General features: G+C 41.4%; 2 protein-coding genes across 6 annotated transcripts; both read right to left on the bottom strand.

The window, feature by feature from the left end:
• Positions 1-361: 361 nt before the first annotated feature.
• On the bottom strand, positions 362-19,475 carry LOC143702941 (uncharacterized). Of its 5 annotated transcripts, XM_077196875.1 has the most exons (3): positions 19,336-19,474; positions 13,480-13,585; positions 362-1,292 (listed from the first exon to the last, which is right to left on the bottom strand). In XM_077196875.1, the coding sequence occupies exon 3, from the start codon at positions 1,287-1,289 to the stop codon at positions 510-512; it is 780 nt and encodes a 259-aa protein (XP_077052990.1). In that variant the 5' UTR covers positions 1,290-1,292; positions 13,480-13,585; positions 19,336-19,474; the 3' UTR covers positions 362-509. The 5 variants fall into 5 exon arrangements, with proteins under 5 accessions (XP_077052990.1, XP_077052991.1, XP_077052989.1 ...); XM_077196876.1 differs by lacking the exon at positions 13,480-13,585 and having other exon boundaries at positions 19,332-19,475; XM_077196874.1 differs by lacking the exon at positions 13,480-13,585.
• Positions 2,960-3,775, bottom strand: LOC143702943 (uncharacterized). Its single transcript, XM_077196878.1, has one exon. It carries the CDS (start codon positions 3,748-3,750, stop codon positions 3,058-3,060), a length of 693 nt encoding a protein of 230 aa, XP_077052993.1. The 5' UTR covers positions 3,751-3,775; the 3' UTR covers positions 2,960-3,057.
• Positions 19,476-22,493: the final 3,018 nt, after the last annotated feature.

Genomic DNA, 22,493 nt, shown 5'->3' with positions numbered 1-22,493 from the left:
GATGAAACTTTATCATATTCATAGAGCAGTGCTTATACAGTAGTAAAAGAGTCTTAGTCAGGTTAGTATTTTCAACATAAAAAATGGTTTTAAACCAGTTATGTATATCTTTTGCTGTAATGTGTCAGTAGGAAATATCAGTTTACATTTCCAAACGTTCATTTTTGTATGCACAAGGTGTCAGACTCTCACTGGATTATTAAAGATATACACTAAAGCAAAATATATAAATAACTGGCTTAAAACCATTTTTTGTTGAAAATACAAAGTGCATAAGGCTTTTGCACAGAATTGTATGCATAGCTTGAAAAATGTAAGCAATGTAGAAAAACTAAAAAAGAAATCAAAACTAAAAAGGAAATCATGTGAAATCAAGCTCTTTATTGGCACTGAACAGGTATAATGAGATTCAGTAAGAAAGAAAATATCAATAAAGGGGATGTGGCTTAAAACAAAACCGGATAAATAGAAATAAATTAAACTCATGTGATGCATGAATGTGCATAACGTCAACTTTTGGCTGAGTGACGTTTACGATGCATATTCATGGTATATTCATAACGGAAAGTCTTTCCACACTCTGGACAGGAGAAAGGCCCCTCTCTCGTGTGAATCCGCGTGTGTTTCTGCAGCGAAAAAAGGCGTGAGAATCCACTTCCACACACGGGGCAACAAAATTGTTTGCTGTCAGAATGAGAATCGACCTGGTGGCGATTAAGATTGGTTTGACTGAAGAACGTCTTGTCGCAGTGCGCGCAGGCGAACGGCCTCTCGCCTCTGTGTTTGTATAAATGACTTTGGAGTGCGGTGGAGCCACTAAACTTCTTCCCACACTGATCGCAACTGAAGCTCTTCACGCTCTTTCGTTTGTTACCCGTGTGGACGCTGCTGTGCAGTACAAGCCAGTCTTTACGTCGGAAGCACCTCCCACAGAGTTCACAGGTGTACGGCGCTTCTCCCGTGTGGATTCGCATGTGACGCCTCAGGCTTACGCTCTGGCGATACTCCATGCCACACAGCTTACAGCTGAATTTTTTACCCGAAGTCTTTTTGCTATTTGAAAAGTGGGAGATGGATTGTTCAGCTTCTGTTTTAGTAGCTGAAGGACTTCCATCGGGCACCTGAATACTTCTCACTGTATATTTCAGCCGTTGGCAAAAGAGCACAGCTGATCCTTCTATTTTGCTCAGCACCAAAGTTTCCATACTCTCCTTAGACGACTCGACCCTCGAAACTCCAAGAAAATTCTCAGAAGGCTTCATTTCAATGCAGTCAGGACTCCAAGCCATCAACTAGGGAAACAGATTGAATAGAGATGTAAACATTCAGATTTATTCCTCAAATGTACTCATTAAAACCAAATTCCCCATAAATGAATTATACAATAGCCTTATAAGTTATTTGGACAATTACCCCACACCTCAAATATGAAGGTTGTTGCATTAAAAGAAATGTAGTCTTCAATGAGAATAAGAGGAATTGAGCATATGTGTGAGTATGTAAGGAAGTTATAATGCACTAACAAGTTAACAACAGGAAAGAGTCAACAGATGGAAGTCAGTGAACCAATGAAAGAACTTGTTTTCAAGATGCAAGAATATACATTTTGTGTCTGTATGTTCAGCAAGGGAGTTTCAAGAGAACTACAGACTACTTTAAGTAAACTTGAGGAAAAGAAAACTTTGTTGTGCATGAGACTTCATTTTATATATTTCATTAATATGTTTCCCCCCTGAAACCTAGACAAACACACATATATATACACATATATACACACACATATATAAACATATATACATATATATATATACACACACACACACACATATATATATACATATATACACACACATATATAAACATATATATATATATATATATATATATATATACACACACACACACACACACACACACACATATATACACATATTATATACACACATATATAAACATACACACACACATATATATATATACACACACACACACACACATATATACACATTATATATATATATACACACACACACACACACACACACATACATACAATGTTGGGTTACCTAACATATTATATGGGGACAGTCCATAGACATAACCTACCTACCCGTCACAGAAAACTTTCTGCAATTTAACATTTTCAAAAAAACATAATTTCGTATGATTTTTAAAGCGGTTTTCCTCATTGGGCCAAAAAATGTTAATGAAGACTTTCCTTGCGAGGACATTTGGTCATAACGTAAGGAGAGACCCTAAATGTTTGTCAAATTTGTTTGTCGTTATTTGTCAACTCACAAAATTTAGACTCAGTCAGAAACCCACTGTTAAACATTTTTAAATCTTAACAAAGCACTTACTTGCAAACCGGCAATATTTATTGTAGTTCCAATGAATAGAACATTCTTTAGTCCATTAACAACTTTCTCGTGCATGCTTTCTTCTTCTTTATTGCACGATTGGACAGCATGACTGAAGTTACACAGTACTGCCCCCTTCTGCTTTTAGGAGGAACATCACATTCATATGCCAGGGACCTTGGCTTGGAAGGTCCGTGCATTTTGTTGCTCTTGCCATTTGTAACTCTTTAGGGTTTATATATGGAGTTTCCTTTGGGTCTTTTTTATTCAATCAAACATACTGTGTTTGAGAGTAAAACGAATTATTTTATAATTAAAAAAATTAAATGATTGCAAATAAGTCTTCTTAAGTTGATACCATTTATCTTTATATATTGCTTTTCTTGAAATCTGATGAGATGAGACTGAAAGGAGTTTACAGACCTTATCTAAAGAATACTTTTTGGGGGGAAATAACATGACATGTTGTAAAGCTGCATGTCCTGATCATGTCTTGACATTTTTTTAATTTAAAGTGCTTATGTATAACGTAGTTTTAGAAACAAAATTAACATGATTTATTATCTATATAAGCAACTGAGAAAAACTGTAATACAATGTAAATGTAAATGCTCTTTATTGGCATTGTGCAGGAAAATAAATTAGAATAAACTGAGTAATTCATAAATTCATGTGATATACATGAATGTGCATCACATTAACTTTTGTCTGAATGCAGTTTACGATGCATATCCAAGGAATATTGATAACGTAAAGTCTTTCCACAGTCTGGACAGGAGAAAGGCCTCTCTCCCGTGTGAATCCGCATGTGTTTCTGCAGCGTCGAGCTGCGTGAGAATCCGGTTCCACACACGGGGCAACAGAACTGTTTTTCAGAATGAGAATCGCTGTGGTGGCGTTTAAGATCAGCCTGACTGAAGAACGTCTTGTCGCAGTGCGCGCAGGCGAACGGCCTCTCGCCTCTGTGTTTGTATAAATGACTTTGGAGTGCGGTGGAGCCACTAAACTTCTTCCCACACTGATCGCAACTGAAGCTCTTCACGCGCTCCCGTTTGTTTCCCGTGTGGATGCTGAGGTGTATTTTAAGCCAGTCTGAACGACGGAAGCCCCTCCCACAGAGTTCACAGGTGTACGGCGCTTCTCCCGTGTGGATTCGCATGTGACGCCTTAAGTTTAAACTCCGCTGATACTCCATGCCACACAGTTTACAGATGAATTTTTTACCCGAGGCCTGTTTGCGATTCGAGGGAAGGAAGTTGGATTGTTCAGCTTCTGTTTTAGTAGCTGAAGGACTTCCATCGGGCACCTGAATGCTTCTCACTGTATATTTCAGCCGTTGGCAAAAGAGCACAGCTGATCCTTCTATTTTGCTCAGCACCAAAGTTTCCATACTCTCCTTAGACGACTCGACCCTCGAAACTAGGGAAACAGATTGAATAGAGATGTAAACATTAGCCTACTCATTAAACCATCCAGAATTCACATAAATTAACAATACAACAACCGCATATGTTATTGTCGTGGAAATTCTTTTTCTAGACCTTAAATAACAATTGAAAGACAACTGGAGATCTCGAAAATCATAAGTATAAGTCTTTATTTCTGGCAAGAAAGACAGTTCACACACAGACAGAGTCTGACATGAGAAGTGCAAAGGTCTTCTCATTTTGCACAGACAAAAGAACATCCCCAAAAACGTACCCCACCCTTTCTTATCTTTGTTCAAGAGCTAATCTTTTCTCCTAGCCTGAGGCCCCTTACACGTACACATTTCTTAGTTCCCCATATTCTAACACTTCTTATCTATGTATACATACACACATATGTCATTTCAACAACCTCTTAAAACAACTAAATACATATAAGTTTTGCTCTTGGTGAAAGCAGGCTAATCTATTTTTGAGAAGAACAGAACTTGTTCTTCTGCACACGTCCCTATTGACCCGTTCTTCTACTGTATAGAAGATGATGCAACTTGCAGTTTCTTTAAACACATCTATATTCTTAAGAACACATCTAATATATTATCTAAAGTAAAAATTTCTCTTACAGTTATTTAAATACTTAGGCCACAGTTAAAGGCACTATGTTACTGTTTGCCCTCTAGCAGTTAAAAAAACAAAATGCATTTAGCAGAAGAACATTGTTTTGTGGGAGCCATTTGCTATTGTTGATGTAGTGGTGGTGGTCAACACTAGAGGGCAGTGTGCCTATGCTATAGTAGCGAAGGTCACGGTGGCACAGGCGCGCCAGCTGATTTAATGCACAGGTGTAGCGAGGGAAAGTATGCTAGGGTGGCGGGGAGATCACACGGTTTTTACCGCTGGCACGCCACAGCTAGATTAGCCCTCACGTTTGCATATACCCTGAACTCTGTAAACTATCTTTTCATTAAATGGGAACACCACCCAAAGACGCTAAACGTTGTGGACTTCAAATTCATCCGAGGTGGACAAATAGCGCGTCAAAAACATGATCTAGCCCTCACCCTGCCGAGTGTCTGATTTGTGCTAAGACAGTCACTACACAAGTAAAAACCGCGATCTCGCTGAGATGTCCTGGAGGAAGAACAAATGAAAAGCTGGTTTCGTTTGGATACGTTGGAAGTTGGACAGCGGCTGGATTTCGTTGGAGTGCTTTGGAAGTTGAATAAGCAAATGGATTGCTTTATCAAGCTTGAAATTGCAGTATGTTAGAGCTATAAACTGGGTCATCCATCGCCAATCCTGAGGTAGGATAAATCTTTTTATCATTGACCGGCAAAGGAAAACTTGGACGTTCTTGATAAGCAGGTTACGAACTGAAAGACTTTTACGTCTGCACAACAGTTGACGCAGTGTTAATAATATTGCTATATATGGTCACGTATTGCGAGTGTGTTGCCTAGGCAAACTAAAAGGCAATAGTTGACATAGCGCAATAACAAGGCTCGTGAATCTTACAAAGTAATCTGTTGAAAATGAGTGACACACAAGTCAATGATGAAAATAAAGCTACAGAGTTGCAACGTGAGGGTAGCGAAAAAAGGACAAGAAAGCCTACCGCTAAAGGAATCGTTATGATAATAGAAAGACTTCAAAAGGAAAGAAGTATGATTTTTTTAAAAACAAGCAAAATAAAAGCAGACATCGTCCCGTTTTTGGTTGAAAAGGTTCCTGCAAATGTGACAAGCGTTCAACAAAAGCTAAAAGGGTTTAAGTCTCTATGTCAAAATGCCTTTGATCTTCACAACACATTGCTCAATGAGTTTTCTCTGCCTGAAGAGGAACAGAAAAGACAGGAAGAATGGTTTCAGTCAAAAAGGTCCGTTAATGATGCCTTTGTTGAGGAAGTGTTTAAGTGGTTGAAGGAGATGGGAGCTTCATGTGATGATGAAAATGTGAATGATGTCGCTGACATTGTTGTTGATGGTGATGATGACGATGATGATGATGACATTGGGCCAGGGGACAGTGTGTCTAATGTGTCCAGCAAAAGATCAAGCAAAAGAAGCCATGGCAGTTCCAGTACCTCTTCTGCACGGTTAAAAGCAAAGGCAGAAAAGACAGCTTTGATGGAGAAGGCTGCGGCTTTACAAAGGAAGCATCAGCTCGAGGAACAAGAGGAGGAACTCCGATTGGAAAGAGTCAAGCTGAGGAAAAGAAAGGAACAGTTGGAACTTGATGCACAAATTGCTATGGCTGCTGCAAGGCTTTCAGTGCTGGAAGGCAGTGATGTGGGAATGGCTGCATCAGATGGAATGAACTCATATGTGAGCAAGGCATGTAAAGGGCAAAGTCTTGAACTTAATCCAAAGGCAAGCATTTATGTTCCAAAACAAAGCACAATGGCTACAAAACCAACCTCAAGAGAACCACCTTTGTCTCCTATGCATGTCAAGGACCCCTTTGCACGCTCACAGAATCACGAACAGCGTCGTGTCATATCATCAGCAAGGGATAGCACTTTTAGACTGCAGTCACAGCCACACAATGAAATACATGGTACTGGCCAACAGCATCGGTTTGAAAATGTTCCTACAACCTTAGCAACTGTGCCTGCTGGATCAGTAGCTGCACAAGAACAGCAATTGCACAGGCTTCAGCCAGCACAGAACACTCCACCAATGCAAAGCACTGTGGACCGGAATGCCATAAGTGGAATCTTGCAAAAGCAGAATGAGATTACAGCAATGCTTGTGCAGCAGCAAATGTCATCAAGTTTGCCACAGAAAGACATTGCCATATTCGATGGGGATCCACTGCAGTTTCTTTCATTTGTTAGGGCTTTCGAACACTGTATCGAGGGGAGAACTAGCAGCTATCAAGACTGTCTGTACCTGTTAGAGCAATATACTACAGGGCAGCCTAGAGAGCTGGTTCGAAGTTGCTTACATATGTCATCGCAGCCAGGATATCAAAGAGCAAAAGGTCTTCTGAGAGAGCACTTTGGCAGTGAACAGAAGATAGCAACCGCCTACATGGACAAGGTGTTCGGATGGCCTATCGTAAAGGCTGAGGATGTTAAGGCATTGCAAGAATTCGCACTTTTCCTACGAGGCTGCTGCAATGTTATGACTGAGATACAATGTATGGAGGAATTGAATATTCCATCAAATATGAAGAATGTGATAATGAAATGGCCGTACAGGCTGCGGGACAGATGGAGATCTATGGCCTGTGAGCTACAAGAGCGACGAGGCTATCGAGCCACCTTTCCTGATATGGTGAACTTTCTTGAGACTCAAGTCAAAATCTTGTCTCATCCGCTTTTTGGTGATATTGCAGACACACAATCCAGCGCTTTGAAGGTTATGAGTAGTAGAAGGCCAGTGTCCAGGAGTAATATCAAAGGAAGCAGTTTTGCAACTAACATTTCGGCGATGCCAAGCCAGCCCAGTGCTTCGAAGGAGTCAGGCTTGGAATTCTGTCACTATTGTAAGCAGTGTCATCTGTTGCCCAAGTGTCCAGGCTTGAGCAAAATTCCTCACAGGGAGAAGATTGAATTCTTGAGAGGAAAGGGTGTTTGCTTTGGATGCTTGAAAGTGGGCTACACGAGTAAAGAGTGTAGAAGTCGTCTGACCTGTGATGAATGCAATCTGAAACATCCAACTATTTTGCACATCTACAATAAGGACAAGATAACTAAGACACAGGAAGTAGAAGTAAATAACGCACTGGTGTCGCTGCAGGCATGTGGTTGTACTGGGGCCGGAGATCAACATTGTACTCTTTCCATCATTCCTGTACAGGTGAAAGCTAAGAAGGGACACAAGGTGCTCAGAACATATGCCTTCTTGGACCCTGGAAGTACAGCAACATTTTGTACTAACAGGTTTTTGAAGAAGTTGAATCTGCAGGGTAAAAGGACCAACATTCTACTACGCACCATGGGCCAAGAGAAGGTTGTTGAAAGTCAAATGTTCCAGGTCTAGAGGTGTCCAAATTGGGTGGCGGCCAGTTCTTGGACCTCCCGGAGGTATACACACAGGACGCAATTCCAGTGTCAAAGAGCAACATTCCTAACCAGCAAGACCTTGAGAAATGGGAATATTTGAGAGATGTTAAAATTCCAGAATTGGATGCGGATGTTGAAATCTTGATTGGGACCAATGCACCAAAATTGATGGAGCCCTGGGAAATTGTTAACAGCGAAGGTGGTGGACCCTACGCCGTGAGGACCCTATTGGGGTGGGTCATCAACGGTCCATTGAGAGGCAATAGTGGATGTTGCAAGAGTAGCTGCTCAACCGTCTATGCCAATAGGATATCCATAACCAGGCTGGAGGAGATGTTGGTTTCTCAGTACAACCAAGACTTTAATGAGAAGTCTTTTGAGGAGAGGCAGGAGATGTCAAGGGAAGACCTGAGGTTCATGGAGGTCCTTGAGAAGTCTACACACTTGCAAGGAGGTCATTACTGCATGGATTTACCCTTCAAGGCTGATGACATCACCATGCCAAATAACAGGTGCATAGTGGAACAGCGTGTTAACTGTCTAAAAAGAAAGTTTGAAAGGAACAAATCTTATCAGGAGGAGTATACAGCGTTTCTTTCACAGATGATTGACAGCGGATATGCTGAAGTGGTGCCTAAAGACCAGCTGGATTGTACGGAGGGCCATGTGTGGTATCTACCTCATCATGGGGTGTATCACCCAAGAAAGAAGTCTCTAAGGGTGGTTTTTGACTGTGGAGCTGGATTTAAAGGAACATCTTTGAATTATCAGTTGTTGCAAGGTCCTGACTTTACCAATTCACTTTTTGGCGTCTTAACAAGATTCAGACAGGAGAGTGTCGCCCTGATGACCGATGTCCAGGCTATGTTTCATCAAGTGAGGGTGTCGAAAAGACACGTGGATTTCCTTCGTTTTCTATGGTGGCCAGAGGGAGATACGACACAAAGCCCACTGGAACATAGAATGAAGGTGCACATCTTTGGAGCTGTCTCGTCACCGAGCTGTGCAAGCTACGCTTTAAGGAGAACTGCGGCAGACAACAAGGACGACTTTCAAGCTGAAGTGATTGAGACCATATACAACAACTTTTATGTGGATGACTGTCTAAAGTCATTGCCTTCAGAGAAGGAGGCTATAAAGTTGGTTGCGGATCTCACCGAGTTGTGCTCAAAGGGAGGGTTTCGACTGCTCAAATGGACAAGTAACAGTCGGGCCGTGTTGTCGTCCATTCCTGAAGAAAAGCGATCCAAAACAACTAGGCAGCTGCACCTGGAACAAGACCGGCTACCCATGGAGATGGCACTTGGACTGAATTGGTGTGCTGAAAGTGACACTTTTACATTTAAACCTGCAGTGGAAAGACGGCCACATACTAGACGCGGAATTCTATCAATCGTTGGTTCCATATATGACCCATTGGGTTTTTTATCTCCTTTGACCTTGCTGCCAAAGTTGCTGTTGCAAGAAATGTGCCGAAAAAACTTGTCTTGGGATGAGCCTATACCACAGACACTTTTACAACAGTGGACCAGATGGCTGTCGGACTTGGAGAAGGTGGCGAAGCTTAAGGTGAGCCGCTGTATCAAGCCAAAGGGCTTTGGAAGATCTGCCAGTGCACAGCTACATCATTTTGCTGATGCTAGCAGCTATGGTTATGGCACAGTGTCCTATCTAAGGCTGGTGAGTCAAGAGGAGCGAGTGCATGTTGCCTTTATGTTGGGTAAAGCCAGGGTTGCGCCATTAAAACAGACAACTATCCCTCGTCTTGAGCTCACGGCTGTAGTGTTGGCGGTTAAGGTCGATAGGATGTTGAAGAAGGAGCTGTTGCTGTAATTGGAGGAGTCACACTTCTGGACAGACAGTCAGACTGTGTTGAAATACATCAACAATGAAACAAAACGCTTTCATACCTTTGTTGCTAACAGAGTGGCTGCAATACGGGAAGCAACAAATCTCAGTCAGTGGAAGTATATCAGCTCCAAGAACAATCCCGCTGATGAAGCCTCCAGGGGTCTGAGTGTGGATAACTTTCTTGCCTGTAAGAGGTGGTTGGAGGGTCCTGACTTTCTCCAAAGACCGGAAATGGATTGGCCAAGACCTTTGGAGCCGCAGCCCATCTCCTCAGACGACCCAGAGGTCAAAAGGGACGTCCTGGTAAATATGATTACACACACAGAAGATGCGACCTCTAAGCTCATGACTTACTTTTCTGACTGGTCTAAACTTAAAATCTCTGTAGCTTGGTACTTAAGGCTCAAATCTATTCTTTTGGAGCTGAGCAGAGAGAGAAAGTTGATTCTGGCTTCTTTAGATCTTACTGGCTCACCTTTGGAGGAGAGGATGAGAGAGGTTAGAGGAGCAATTGGCAAACAACCGCTTTCTGTGAGTGAGCTCTCTAAAGCCGAAGCTGCTATCATACATTTCAGTCAGCAAGTAACATTTCAGGAAGAAATCTCAATGTTGAAAAGTGGAGCATCTTCTGTGAAGAAGACAAGCAACATTTACAAATTAGATCCAGTGCTCAGTGACAATTTGTTGAGAGTGGGTGGAAGACTTGGCCGTGCAGCTTTGCCTGAAGAGCTCAAGCATCCTGCGATTCTCTGTAAGGGGCAACATATATCCAGTCTTATTCTGCGGTCCGTACATCAACAGCTTGGGCATGCTGGACGGAACCATATGCTCTCAACTTTGCGGCGCAAGTATTGGGTTATTAATGCCAACTCTGCTTGCCGAAGAATAATATCTGAGTGTGTGGTCTGTAGAAGGCATCGCGGACAGCCAAGTGAGCAGAAGATGGCTGATTTGCCCAGTGAAAGAATAAGTCCAGATCTGCCTCCCTTCACCAACGTTGGGGTGGATTATTTCGGACCTATTGAAGTCAAGAGGGGGCGTGCTATGGCCAAAAGATATGGGGTCATTTTCACCTGTATGGCCAGTAGAGCTGTGCATTTGGAGGTTGCTTACACTCTGACCACGGATTCTTGTGTCAATGCTATTAGGAGATTCATTTGTCGAAGAGGTCAGATCTGCAGTTTAAGATCAGACAATGGTACCAACTTTGTTGGTGCAGAGCGAGAATTAAGAGAAGCTTTAGCAGCTATTGATTACAGCAAGATTCATGGTGCTCTCATAAAAAGGGGTATCGATTGGATTTTTAACACCCCGGCTGCATCACATCATGGCGGCGTTTGGGAGCGCCTCATTAAGATAGTCAAGCGAGTTCTGTATTCTGTTCTGCAGCAACAGTCTTTGGATGATGAAAGCTTCCATACCATTCTGTGTGAGGTGGAAGCCATTCTGAATGACCGTCCGATAACCAAGGTGTCTGACGATGTTAACGACTTGGAAGCGCTCACACCCAACCACATCCTTTTGCTGAAAGGAAAACCTGTTCTTGCCCCTGGAATCTTTCAAGAGAATGATCTTTACATTAGAAGACGATGGAGACAAGTTCAGTATCTTTCAACTTTGTTCTGGAAAAGGTGGATAAGGGAGTACCTGCCGCTGTTACAGGAACGGCAAAAGTGGGCAAGGCCGCGAAGAAGTTTTGAAATGGGAGACATTGTAATCATTATGGATCACACTGCTCCGCGTGGATCATGGATTATGGGAAGAGTGACAAAGACTTACCCAGACAAGAAGGGCTTCATACGTGCCGTGCAGTTGACGACTAAGACAGGGCAGTTGGAGCGCCCTATTTCCAAGCTTTTCCTGTTGCAAGAAGCTGTGTAATGGTCATGACCCAACGCTGGTTAACATCCAATCCAGAAGAAAGAAGACCTTCTTGAATGACTCCCTGTTTTGTAGTTTAATTGGGCGCACTGTCCCAATTAGGGGCCGGTGTGTGGGAGCCATTTGCTATTGTTGATGTAGTGGTGGTGGTCAACACTAGAGGGCAGTGTGCCTATGCTATAGTAGCGAAGGTCACGGTGGCACAGGCGCGCCAGCTGATTTAATGCACAGGTGTAGCGAGGGAAAGTATGCTAGGGTGGCGGGGAGATCACACGGTTTTTACCGCTGGCACGCCACAGCTAGATTAGCCCTCACGTTTGCATATACCCTGAACTCTGTAAACTATCTTTTCATTAAATGGGAACACCACCCAAAGACGCTAAACGTTGTGGACTTCAAATTCATCCGAGGTGGACAAATAGCGCGTCAAAAACATGATCTAGCCCTCACCCTGCCGAGTGTCTGATTTGTGCTAAGACAGTCACTACAGTTTTGGTTGTGCTTCAGCTCTGCGTGACTGTGCGGATGAATATGAATATCCTTCTGCTCATTAAACATTAACTATAGGCTTAAGAGATATAACCAGTTTAGATGGTTTGGCGGCAAACACTTTTACATCACTAAATAAGAGACGAACATGTACCAATTGTCTTTAAAGGTTATTTATTTTCTTGTAAGAACAGGGTGGCTGCAGTGTGCAAATAATTTACAGGAGGGCATCCTTCCTTCCTTATAGTTGACTCCCTCTATGTCATCAGAGTGACTAAATGAACAACATGTCCCATAATTAACACATGGTTGCATCCTCCTTATAGTTGTTACTTCCTCTATGTTATCAGAGTGGCTAAATGAACAACATTACCCATAACTTTGGTTGTGGCATCCCCTTCAGACATTAGTCACACATTTCTTATTGTCCAGCCATGTTTTCTAAGATTCTATGCTTTACAGGTTATGCAAACATATAGAACATATTACATTTCTTCCACAATGGAAAGGATCTCAAGCTGACTACCTGAAGACTTTACTGTAGCTTTACCCATTAGACACGCTACTTCCTTGAAAATAAATTCCAGCACAGCACTAAAACAACCATAATCAAATTACATTTCACAATAGATAATGCTTTACAATGAACTCTGTTATAGAGTGACATATGGCAATTTATCAGATCAATAAAATAAATTACTCACCTGTTGAACAATAAAAACGCCATCTTGTGTCGCTTTTACAACATTTCAAATCCCTCAGTTCTGGCCATCTCAGAAAAGCTATGTTGATTCTTGTTTTATCACGAGATCTGTCACTTTCTCTTTTTTGCCAGCAGACTCTCCCCTCTTCTGTGTTTTTTTTAAAGGTTTAGCTGCTCCATGTCAACCTTTCTAACTAAATTTTTTGTTTGTAATTTCACCAGTTTAACATCATGAAATAATACTGAAGTTGGAACTACCGCTCCTCACCCAAACGTGCTGAATCTGCCATTCGTAAAACTGTGCTAAGGGGAGTCTGAAGGTGCCAAAAACTTGCCAATCACCATCAAGTATATCACTTTTTAGAGTACTGAGGAAAAAAATACATTGCAGAGGAAGCCTAATTTACATGATCTTAGTTTGAACTGCTCGAGCTGAAAATGTGCCGACTAGCTTAATTATGGAGAGCAGAGATATCGAATATTTGACCGCCAACATATTTACCAAGACACCATTTCAGCAGAAGCTACAAATTAAAGCTACACTATGTCATTTTTTAAGTTGATTCTTAGCAATAAACAATTTGTTCTTTGACTTATTATTATATGAGCTCATTCATGTGTGATTACTTCCACCAACTAATCAAGTATTCTCGTAAGTGTAGAATCTGCCATTCAGAATACATACAAGTGAGTCGCTCAAATGGCGGCAGCCATGTTGCGCCTCCATCTTGAAAATACATTAGCCAAAGAGGGACATACCTGGAAATTCAAGCTTCGCCTTTCGCGCTTTTACAGTCAGTGGCACCGGATTCGTGGCACGAATCCGAGGGGAAGATTACTCGTGACTGCCGGCAGATTTGAAAGCCTGTTGATTTGATCACGCCTATTCTACTCTGTAAACATTGCCTTACACTATTAATCTCATACAATATACAGAATAACGATAGCACTGATACTTTACTAACATTAGCTTGCATTCATTTGAGAACCTGATAGCTGATGTTAGCAATCCAAATGGTACCAAAATAACAAAAACGTAAAACTATTATTCGTTTTTCATAGAGGTCATAACCTACATGTTAACTGACTAAATAACTAAATGCAATTTGTAATAGTTTTCTAAAGTAACCACATCACTTGTAGGAGCACTCATGGACTAAGTCGAACTGGAAGCCATGTTTATCTTGGAATAATACGGCCACCGTAGGAGTTAAAACGGCCTTGGAATGGGAGGGGCTAGAAAGTAATATTCAGTTGGTAGTCATATACATTTTCACCGCTAGATGGGAGAAAATCTTACACAGTGTAGCTTTAAAAATGCACGGGCGAGTGACGCATGTACGCAAAAACTATCCTGAGGAGGTCTAAAAAAATACTTATAATAGGCTTAAAATAGTGAATCAGTGAAAGACAAAAGCACATTTAGATACTGACTAATTTAAATTTTTAACAAACAGAATTTGCATAGTGTACTTTTAAAGTATGAAGTTTGTTTCATTAGAAGAAACAGTCTTCAATGAGAATAAGAGGAATTGAGCATGTGTGAGAGTAGAAGGAAGTTATTAGGCACTAAGTTAACAGAAAAGAGTCAACAGATGGAAGTCAGTGAACCAATGACAGAACTTGTTTCAAGATGCAAGAATATACATTTTGTTTAGCAAGGGAGTTTTCGGCTAAGAGAACTGGGGCCCGTTTCAATAAGGAGGTTCAACCAACTCTGAGTTAAAACTTGAACTCTGAGTTGACTTACCCTGAGATGGGAAACTCTGAGTTTTCGGTTTCAGAACAGCTGAAATGAGTAAGTTCAATCAACTCTAAGTTGACTGACTCTGAGTTAAGCGCGTGCACCATAACTATAAAAAGCCATTATCAATGGAGCACAGATATTATGAGTCACCATGGTAACAGCGCCAGACAAAAAGAGGTCTGCATATTTCGCACCAGCAGTACGCAAACATTTTCTTTTTAAGCAACAGGGCAGCAGCGGCGATCGAGAGAGTTGGTTTGGGAGAAAATAGTTGCTCAAGTCAATGCGTAAGTTTACATTTTAATTACTGTTATGCAGTGTTGGGTGTAATTACCAAGTAATCTAAATACTGTAATTTAATTAAAGGGATTACTCTTAATTCTTCTGTAATATTAAGTAAAATATGATGTAATTGCATTAAATACTGCATAGACTATAGAACAGTTCTGTATAAAACAACAGTGGATTTAACATAACCTTTTTTAAAGGTATATTTTTAATGTAACCTTCTCTCTCTACACACTTTGGTCAATTCAGGAATAATTCATGCAAATGTATATTGTTAATTTGAAAGCATTATAAGCGCAGTTTATTGTCTCTTTTTGTATTGTTCAATTGGTTGAGGTTGATATGGGATTTATAAAGTAATTAGTAATAAGTAGACCAATACTTTCTAGAGATAGTAATTATTACATTAATCACTGTTGAAAATGTCATTTGTAGTTAGTAATTAATAACTATTTTAGAGTAACTGGCCTAACTGTTATAATATCAGAGGTGAAACTGGAAGAACAGTATGTTATTCAACCTAATTTTAATTTTCATGTAAGTGCAATCCTGCAGGCATTAAAATAACATGGCAGCAGCTGAAAGTGAAATATAAAAACATAATTCAGTCAGGTATGGCTTGAGAATATCATGGATGTAGGCTACCTGACTTTACAAACATTTGACATATTAAATAACTAAATAGCATCCAGTGTCTTGCAGTGCAGCAGGATTTTTGACATAGGTCTAATTAACACAATTAAATGTTCATTCTCATTTGACTTCTACTCAGCCAACAGAAAGAAGGAAGAGGCTTGCAAAGATGGAGATGAAGATGAAGATGCAGAGGAGATGGAGATGCAGAGGAGATGGAGATGCAGAGGAGATGGAGATGCAGAGGAGATGCAGATGCAGAGGAGATGGAGATGCAGAGGAGATGGAGATGCAGAGGAGATGGAGATGCAGAGGAGATGGAGATGCAGAGGAGATGGAGATGCAGAGGAGATGGAGATGCAGAGGAGATGGAGATGGAGATGCAGAGGAGATGGAGATGCAGAGGAGATGGAGATGGAGATGCAGAGGAGATGGAGATGCAGAGGAGATGGAGATGCAGAGGAGATGGAGATGCAGAGGAGATGGAGATGCAGAGGAGATGGAGATGCAGAGGAGATGGAGATGCAGAGGAGATGGAGATGCAGAGGATATGGAGATGGAGATGCAGAGGAGATGGAGATGGAGATGCAGAGGAGATGGAGATGCAGAGGAGATGGAGATGCAGAGGAGATGGAGATGCAGAGGAGATGGAGATGCAGAGGAGATGGAGATGCAGAGGAGATGCAGATGCAGAGGAGATGGAGATGCAGAGGAGATGGAGATGCAGAGGAGATGGAGATGCAGAGGAGATGGAGATGCAGAGGAGATGGAGATGCAGAGGAGATGGAGATGCAGAGGAGATGGAGATGCAGAGGAGATGGAGATGGAGATGCAGAGGAGATGGAGATGCAGAGGAGATGGAGATGGAGATGCAGAGGAGATGGAGATGCAGAGGAGATGGAGATGCAGAGGAGATGGAGATGCAGAGGAGATGGAGATGCAGAGGATATGGAGATGGAGATGCAGAGGAGATGGAGATGGAGATGCAGAGGAGATGGAGATGCAGAGGAGATGGAGATGCAGAGGAGATGCAGAGGAGATGGAGATGCAGAGGAGATGGAGATGCAGAGGAGATGGAGATGCAGAGGAGATGGAGATGCAGAGGAGATGGAGATGCAGAGGAGATGGAGATGCAGAGGAGATGGAGATGCAGAGGAGATGGAGATGCAGAGGAGATGCAGAGGAGATGGAGATGCAGAGGAGATGGAGATGCAGAGGAGATGGAGATGCAGAGGAGATGGAGATGCAGAGGAGATGGAGATGGAGATGCAGAGGAGATGGAGATGCAGAGGAGATGGAGATGGAGATGCAGAGGAGATGGAGATGCAGAGGAGATGGAGATGCAGAGGAGATGGAGATGCAGAGGAGATGGAGATGCAGAGGATATGGAGATGGAGATGCAGAGGAGATGGAGATGGAGATGCAGAGGAGATGGAGATGCAGAGGAGATGCAGAGGAGATGGAGATGCAGAGGAGATGGAGATGCAGAGGAGATGGAGATGCAGAGGAGATGGAGATGCAGAGGAGATGGAGATGCAGAGGAGATGGAGATGCAGAGGAGATGGAGATGCAGAGGAGATGGAGATGCAGAGGAGATGGAGATGGAGATGCAGAGGAGATGGAGATGCAGAGGAGATGGAGATGCAGAGGAGATGCAGAGGAGATGGAGATGCAGAGGAGATGCAGAGGAGATGGAGATGCAGAGGAGATGGAGATGCAGAGGAGATGGAGATGCAGAGGAGATGGAGATGCAGAGGAGATGGAGATGCAGAGGAGATGGAGATGCAGAGGAGATGCAGAGGAGATGGAGATGCAGAGGAGATGGAGATGCAGAGGAGATGCAGATGCAGAGGAGATGGAGATGCAGAGGAGATGGAGATGCAGAGGAGATGCAGAGGAGATGGAGATGCAGAGGAGATGCAGAGGAGATGCAGAGGAGATGGAGATGCAGAGGAGATGGAGATGCAGAGGAGATGGAGATGCAGAGGAGATGGAGATGCAGAGGAGATGGAGATGCAGAGGAGATGGAGATGCAGAGGAGATGGAGATGCAGAGGAGATGGAGAGGAGATGCAGAGGAGATGGAGATGCAGAGGAGATGGAGAGGAGATGGAGATGGAGATGGAGATGCAGAGGAGATGGAGATGCAGAGGAGATGGAGATGCAGAGGAGATGGAGATGCAGAGGAGATGGAGATGCAGAGGAGATGGAGATGCAGAGGAGATGGAGATGCAGAGGAGATGGAGATGCAGAGGAGATGGAGAGGAGATGGAGATGGACATGCAGAGGAGATGGAGATGGCCCTGAGCCTGAATGCTGGAAGGCCAATGGCTGAGGGAATTCCTGGAGGGACTTCATCAGAGCCAGTCACTCCCGAAGATTCAAGTGCCTTCATAATATGTAAGAGGTCTGCATATGTGTTATTTTTTATATAGGCTGTTTTTGATTTTTCCATATATTTTACTTTGGGTTGAGTTTTTTGTTGCTCCCAACAGATTCTGATTGTAATATCTGTCTTTTGGAGCCTCCTGTCCCAACAGAACCCCAGACAGTTGTAAGTAGCCTACTCAATACACCACAAATTATGACAAATAGTATTACAAAATGTGCTCAACCAAATGCTCATCTTCACTGGACGATGGGTATGAAGAAACAGTTTCTGCTGCCACAGAGAGGCCTACAGAGGAAATGTTAATATTATGCGTCACATCAAACAATCTACACATTCACATTTCTTCACATTATTTATGTGGAGTAGCCTATAGAAACTAAGTTTATATCTAAGTATAAACGGATATTCTTATCTCTCCCCCGTCCCCAGAGTGTGGAAGAACAGCAGGAGGAAGGTCCATCTACTTCTGGTGCACAGATGAACACATTTCAGTGATTTTCAGTGAATGCCACAGTTTAATTCTGTAGAATTTGTTTAGAACTACATGATGTAACACTAATCTACTGTATTTTCAGTTGCCAGTTAAGAAGTTATATAGACTTCATCTTATTAAAAAAATTGGGGGGGGGGGGGGGACAGCAATGAATAAATGTACCGAAAGAATGAATGAGGTGTTTAAACACTGCTTCCTCTTTAAAAAAGGGGAGGAGACCGAAATAAACTCTGGGTTTACGGAAGTAAACCTGCTCCCGACCAGGTTAGGTTCACAGAGTAAGTTACCATGGTAACTGACTCTGAGTATAAGTTACCTCTCTTTCAGAAATGGGCTTGACTTACCCTGCTTTCTCAGGTTTGACTTACCTCCCATTCTGAAACAGAAAACCCAGAGTTTCCCTCATTTCAGGGTTAACATACTCAGAGTTTTCACTTAACCTCCTTTCTGAAACAGGCCCCTGCAGACTCCTTTAAGTAAACTGAGGAAAGGAAAGGCTTGTTATGCACGAGCCTTCATTGAGACAAAAGATTCATAAGATGTTGACTTTTTCCACTCATTCACTAATAATCACCAATTAAAAGAATTATATAACAGCTCAAAAAAGTGAACTCGGTTCTGAAAAATAGCTCTTGCAGCATTTACATGAAATGGCTTGATTTTGTTGAGTGACAAACAGACAACATGGACTATTAGTAGTTTTAATACATTCACACACAAGACTATTTAAAAACATTTAAAAAATAAAATATAAACTTTTATATTATAAACAAGTTTTTACAATATATATATATATTTACATCCATATATATATATATATATACACACAGAGAGAGAGAGAGAGAGGAGAGGGAGAGGGAGAGAGAGAGAGAGAGAGAGAGAGAGAGAGAGAGAGAGAGAGAGAGAGAGAGAGAGAGAGAGAGAGAGAGAGAGATTTTACCCTGAATGTTAAAATGTGTTTGTCAGTTTTGTTTATCATATTTTGTCAACTCACAAAAGTTAGACACAATCAGAAACCTACTGTTAAACCATTTTATACCTTAACAACAAGCCATTTACTTACAAATCGCCAATATTTATCGTAGTTCCAATGAATTGAACATTCTTTGGTCCATTTACAACTTTCTCGTGCATGCTTTCTTCTTCTTTATTGCACGATTGGACAGCATGACTGAAGTTACACAGTACTGCCCCCTTCTGCTTTTAGGAGGAACATCATATTCATATGCCAGGGACCTTGGCTTGGAAGGTCCTTGTATTTTGTTGCTCTGATCAGAATAACACCCTTAAACAGTTCATTTTGGTCATTTGGTTATCTGTCTCATTACTTATAAGAGCATTGGGACATTTTTGTGTGACATTTCGCTGTGTTCCCAGTATGTGACCAGAATAGAGCGGAAACGTTTTATAAATGGATAAAGAACTATTTGTGCTGTAAATATGAGATGCCATCCCTGCATTTTCGGAGATATAATTTTTATATAAACGAGGTTCTGATAAAGGTCTTGTTTTCATATACTGTAAAAGAGTTTGCAAACGTAGGCTATATGATGTAATTGGTTTATTATTAAACTCTTAGGTGATATACTGAGTTTATCTCTTCAATAATACAAATAAGAGTTAAAGGAGCCGTATGTAAGAATGTGGCCAAAACTGGTACTGCAATCACTTTCAAATTACTGTAGAGCGGTATATCCCCTCTCCCTCCTCCCTGACTCGAGGTTGCCAGATAGGCTGCAGGATCCAGCAGGAACGTAGGCTGCTACAAGAAGCTTTTTCTGTTAATTCTGTTTATGCTTCAAATTAGATATGTTTTGCAAAGTTATTATACATCGCAAAAATGTACTAATGGTGATTAGCCAAATATAATCGTAAAGATGTATGCTCGTATGTGACAGTACATTGTTAGAACAGTAGCTGTTAGTCTAACTTGTAACGGTAGGTATCTGTCATTAACGTAAGTACAAGCACAAGCCTCTGTCACTGTGTGTAACTGATATCAAAGATACAGCTATTCATTTAGCTGACGCTATAAGTGAAAGCGACCAGCTGTATTTTCTAACTTACCCTGCAGTACACGTCCATAACGCTAAAATATGTGATGTGAAAGATTACGTGTCATTTTATTATTTTTGGCTGTAGAACTTGCATGATAAACAATAATGGGCGTCCTAATGTTGTTTTCCTCAGCGTCTCATCATAATGACAGAGAAACGGGCTCTGATAATGCATTGCTAATGTTAGTAATGACGACTCACCGTTTTTATTACCCAAACAATTCCTTACCTTTTCAATTCGATGACCCACCTCCTCCATATGAGGTAACGTAACGTTTCTTTGCACAAACATGCATAACTTTGTTCGACTCTCATGAATATTTGAAATGTCCATTTACATCAAGCACAAGTTAGCCAAACATAGATGAATCTTACCTGTCCAGGAGAAAATTAGCAACGTTGGCGTCTGTCTTGTCAATGTCTTGTATATCTTCAAATTCTTCTCCGTTTTCAGCCGTCTCCATCTTTCAAAGTGTTGTGGAAATTCTTTCAACACCTTATACAACAGTTGAAGAACAAATGAAGATCTCGAAAGTTATAAGTATACGTATTTATTTCTTGCAAGAAAGGCAGTTCACACACAGACAGAGTCTGACATGAGAAGGGCAAAAGTCTTCTCTTTTCACAGAGTTTATATACCCAAAAGATCACCCCTCCTCTGAAGATCTTTGGACTAAGGCCCCTGCACGTGGACAGTTTTCAGTTCCCCTACCCTTATCAATGCATCTCCACAGTCAGCACAAATGTCACTTTAAGAAACACCTAACCAAACATGTCTCGCTCTTGATGCACTCTAAATTATCTATTGCTAAGAAAAACTAATCATTCTGTCCCCTTGCACTGTCCCTTTGACCTCTTTGCAAAGAAGACACTATTGAACTATTTGCAAAGAATATTAATGCATCCTGCAACTTCCTCAACACATCTATGTTTTGTAAAACACACAAGCAGATAAAAGTTTCAAAAGATACATTCAAAAGAAATTTCCATTACAAAAGGCATCTCCTACACAGGTTTTATTTCGGACTTTGTCACGAAGTATTTCGGATTCATAACAAGTTTTTTTTGGTTTCACAACGTTAGAATTTTTTTTTATCCGATTCCAACACGTTTGTAGCTGCAGCTGTGGTAACTAGCAGAGCTGGCAACCCGGATGCCGCAACACTACTGACTTCGTGATTGGTAGATAGGTGGAGGGTGGCGCATCAGACCAAAACACAACATGACAACATCAACATCAGTTGAGGGCTGCAACTTCACTTTTTAAATGACAATATCCTGGCTGGACTACTGTTGTCAGTGATATAAGTATTTGAAATGAACATGATTTCTTAATGTCTAGTGACATATCAGGGCCATTTTATGATTAATTGAAATAAATTTCTTACATACAGCTCCTTTAATGGTGTAGAAATTTACTACCTACTACTAAAGCATATCACTTTTTTATTAAAACAAAAAAAAACTACAACAACACAGCATTATATATATATGCAAATCATTTTGGAATGCATTAGGATGTAAGCTATAATCAGATTGAGTTTAGTCAGGAAGTTAAAAACTGTAACGTTCAGCCTGAGTTTCAGTTTTGTGTTTATGGATGGGACTTATAACATGGAGGGTATTAACATTACAAGAATGTACTAAAAATGGAAAGATTTTTCCTTTTTTCAAGTACAGACGACAACATTGTCGAAACAATCCACGAAAATGGCAAAAATGCTGTATGATGCATGCCAGGCGACATAGCCATGGGAACATACAGTATTTTATCAGGGGGGTGCCCTTTTTACAGTCTATAGACCTGTTGTGGCAAAAATTCTGTTAAACATCATCACTGCGTAAGAGACACTCAGAGTCAAATTAATAAAAAGAAAAGTATTTATTCTTGCAAGAATAGGTTCAGTCTAGTACACAGAAGTTACACTGTGCAAGAGAGTGACACACAACAGGAAGATATGAGACAGCCTTTATACTGTTTTCAAGGTTCCTCCTCACCCGCTGTACCTTTCACCCACACAGATAAGGTCCTTACTGCTGTTCAGTTTCTACTTAAAGACACAAACTGGTACTGAAATAAACTGGCCAAAACTGACCGTCCCTAAGGTCAGAGGTCCTGTCCCATATGTTCCTGAAAAGTCACGCACAAGCACGTACACACATA

This window comes from Siphateles boraxobius, unplaced genomic scaffold, assembly GCF_051911475.1.
Source record: "Siphateles boraxobius isolate OS27281-9 unplaced genomic scaffold, OSU_SipBor_1 37, whole genome shotgun sequence".
Taxonomy (NCBI): domain Eukaryota; kingdom Metazoa; phylum Chordata; class Actinopteri; order Cypriniformes; family Leuciscidae; genus Siphateles; species Siphateles boraxobius.
The sequence above is the reverse complement of the archived record's forward strand: the minus strand, read 5'-3'. Positions and strand labels throughout refer to the sequence as shown.

Excerpts from the sequence above, each read along its gene's own strand:
- LOC143702943 (XM_077196878.1), bottom strand. The coding sequence starts at position 3,750 with ATGGAAACTTTGGTGCTGAGCAAAATAGAAGGATCAGCTGTGCTCTTT.
- LOC143702941 (XM_077196873.1), bottom strand. The coding sequence starts at position 2,435 with ATGCACGAGAAAGTTGTTAATGGACTAAAGAATGTTCTATTCATTGGA. Across the intron at positions 1,293-2,360 it reads TAAATATTGCCGGTTTGCAA|TTGATGGCTTGGAGTCCTGA; the intron begins GTAAGTGCTTTG and ends CTGTTTCCCTAG.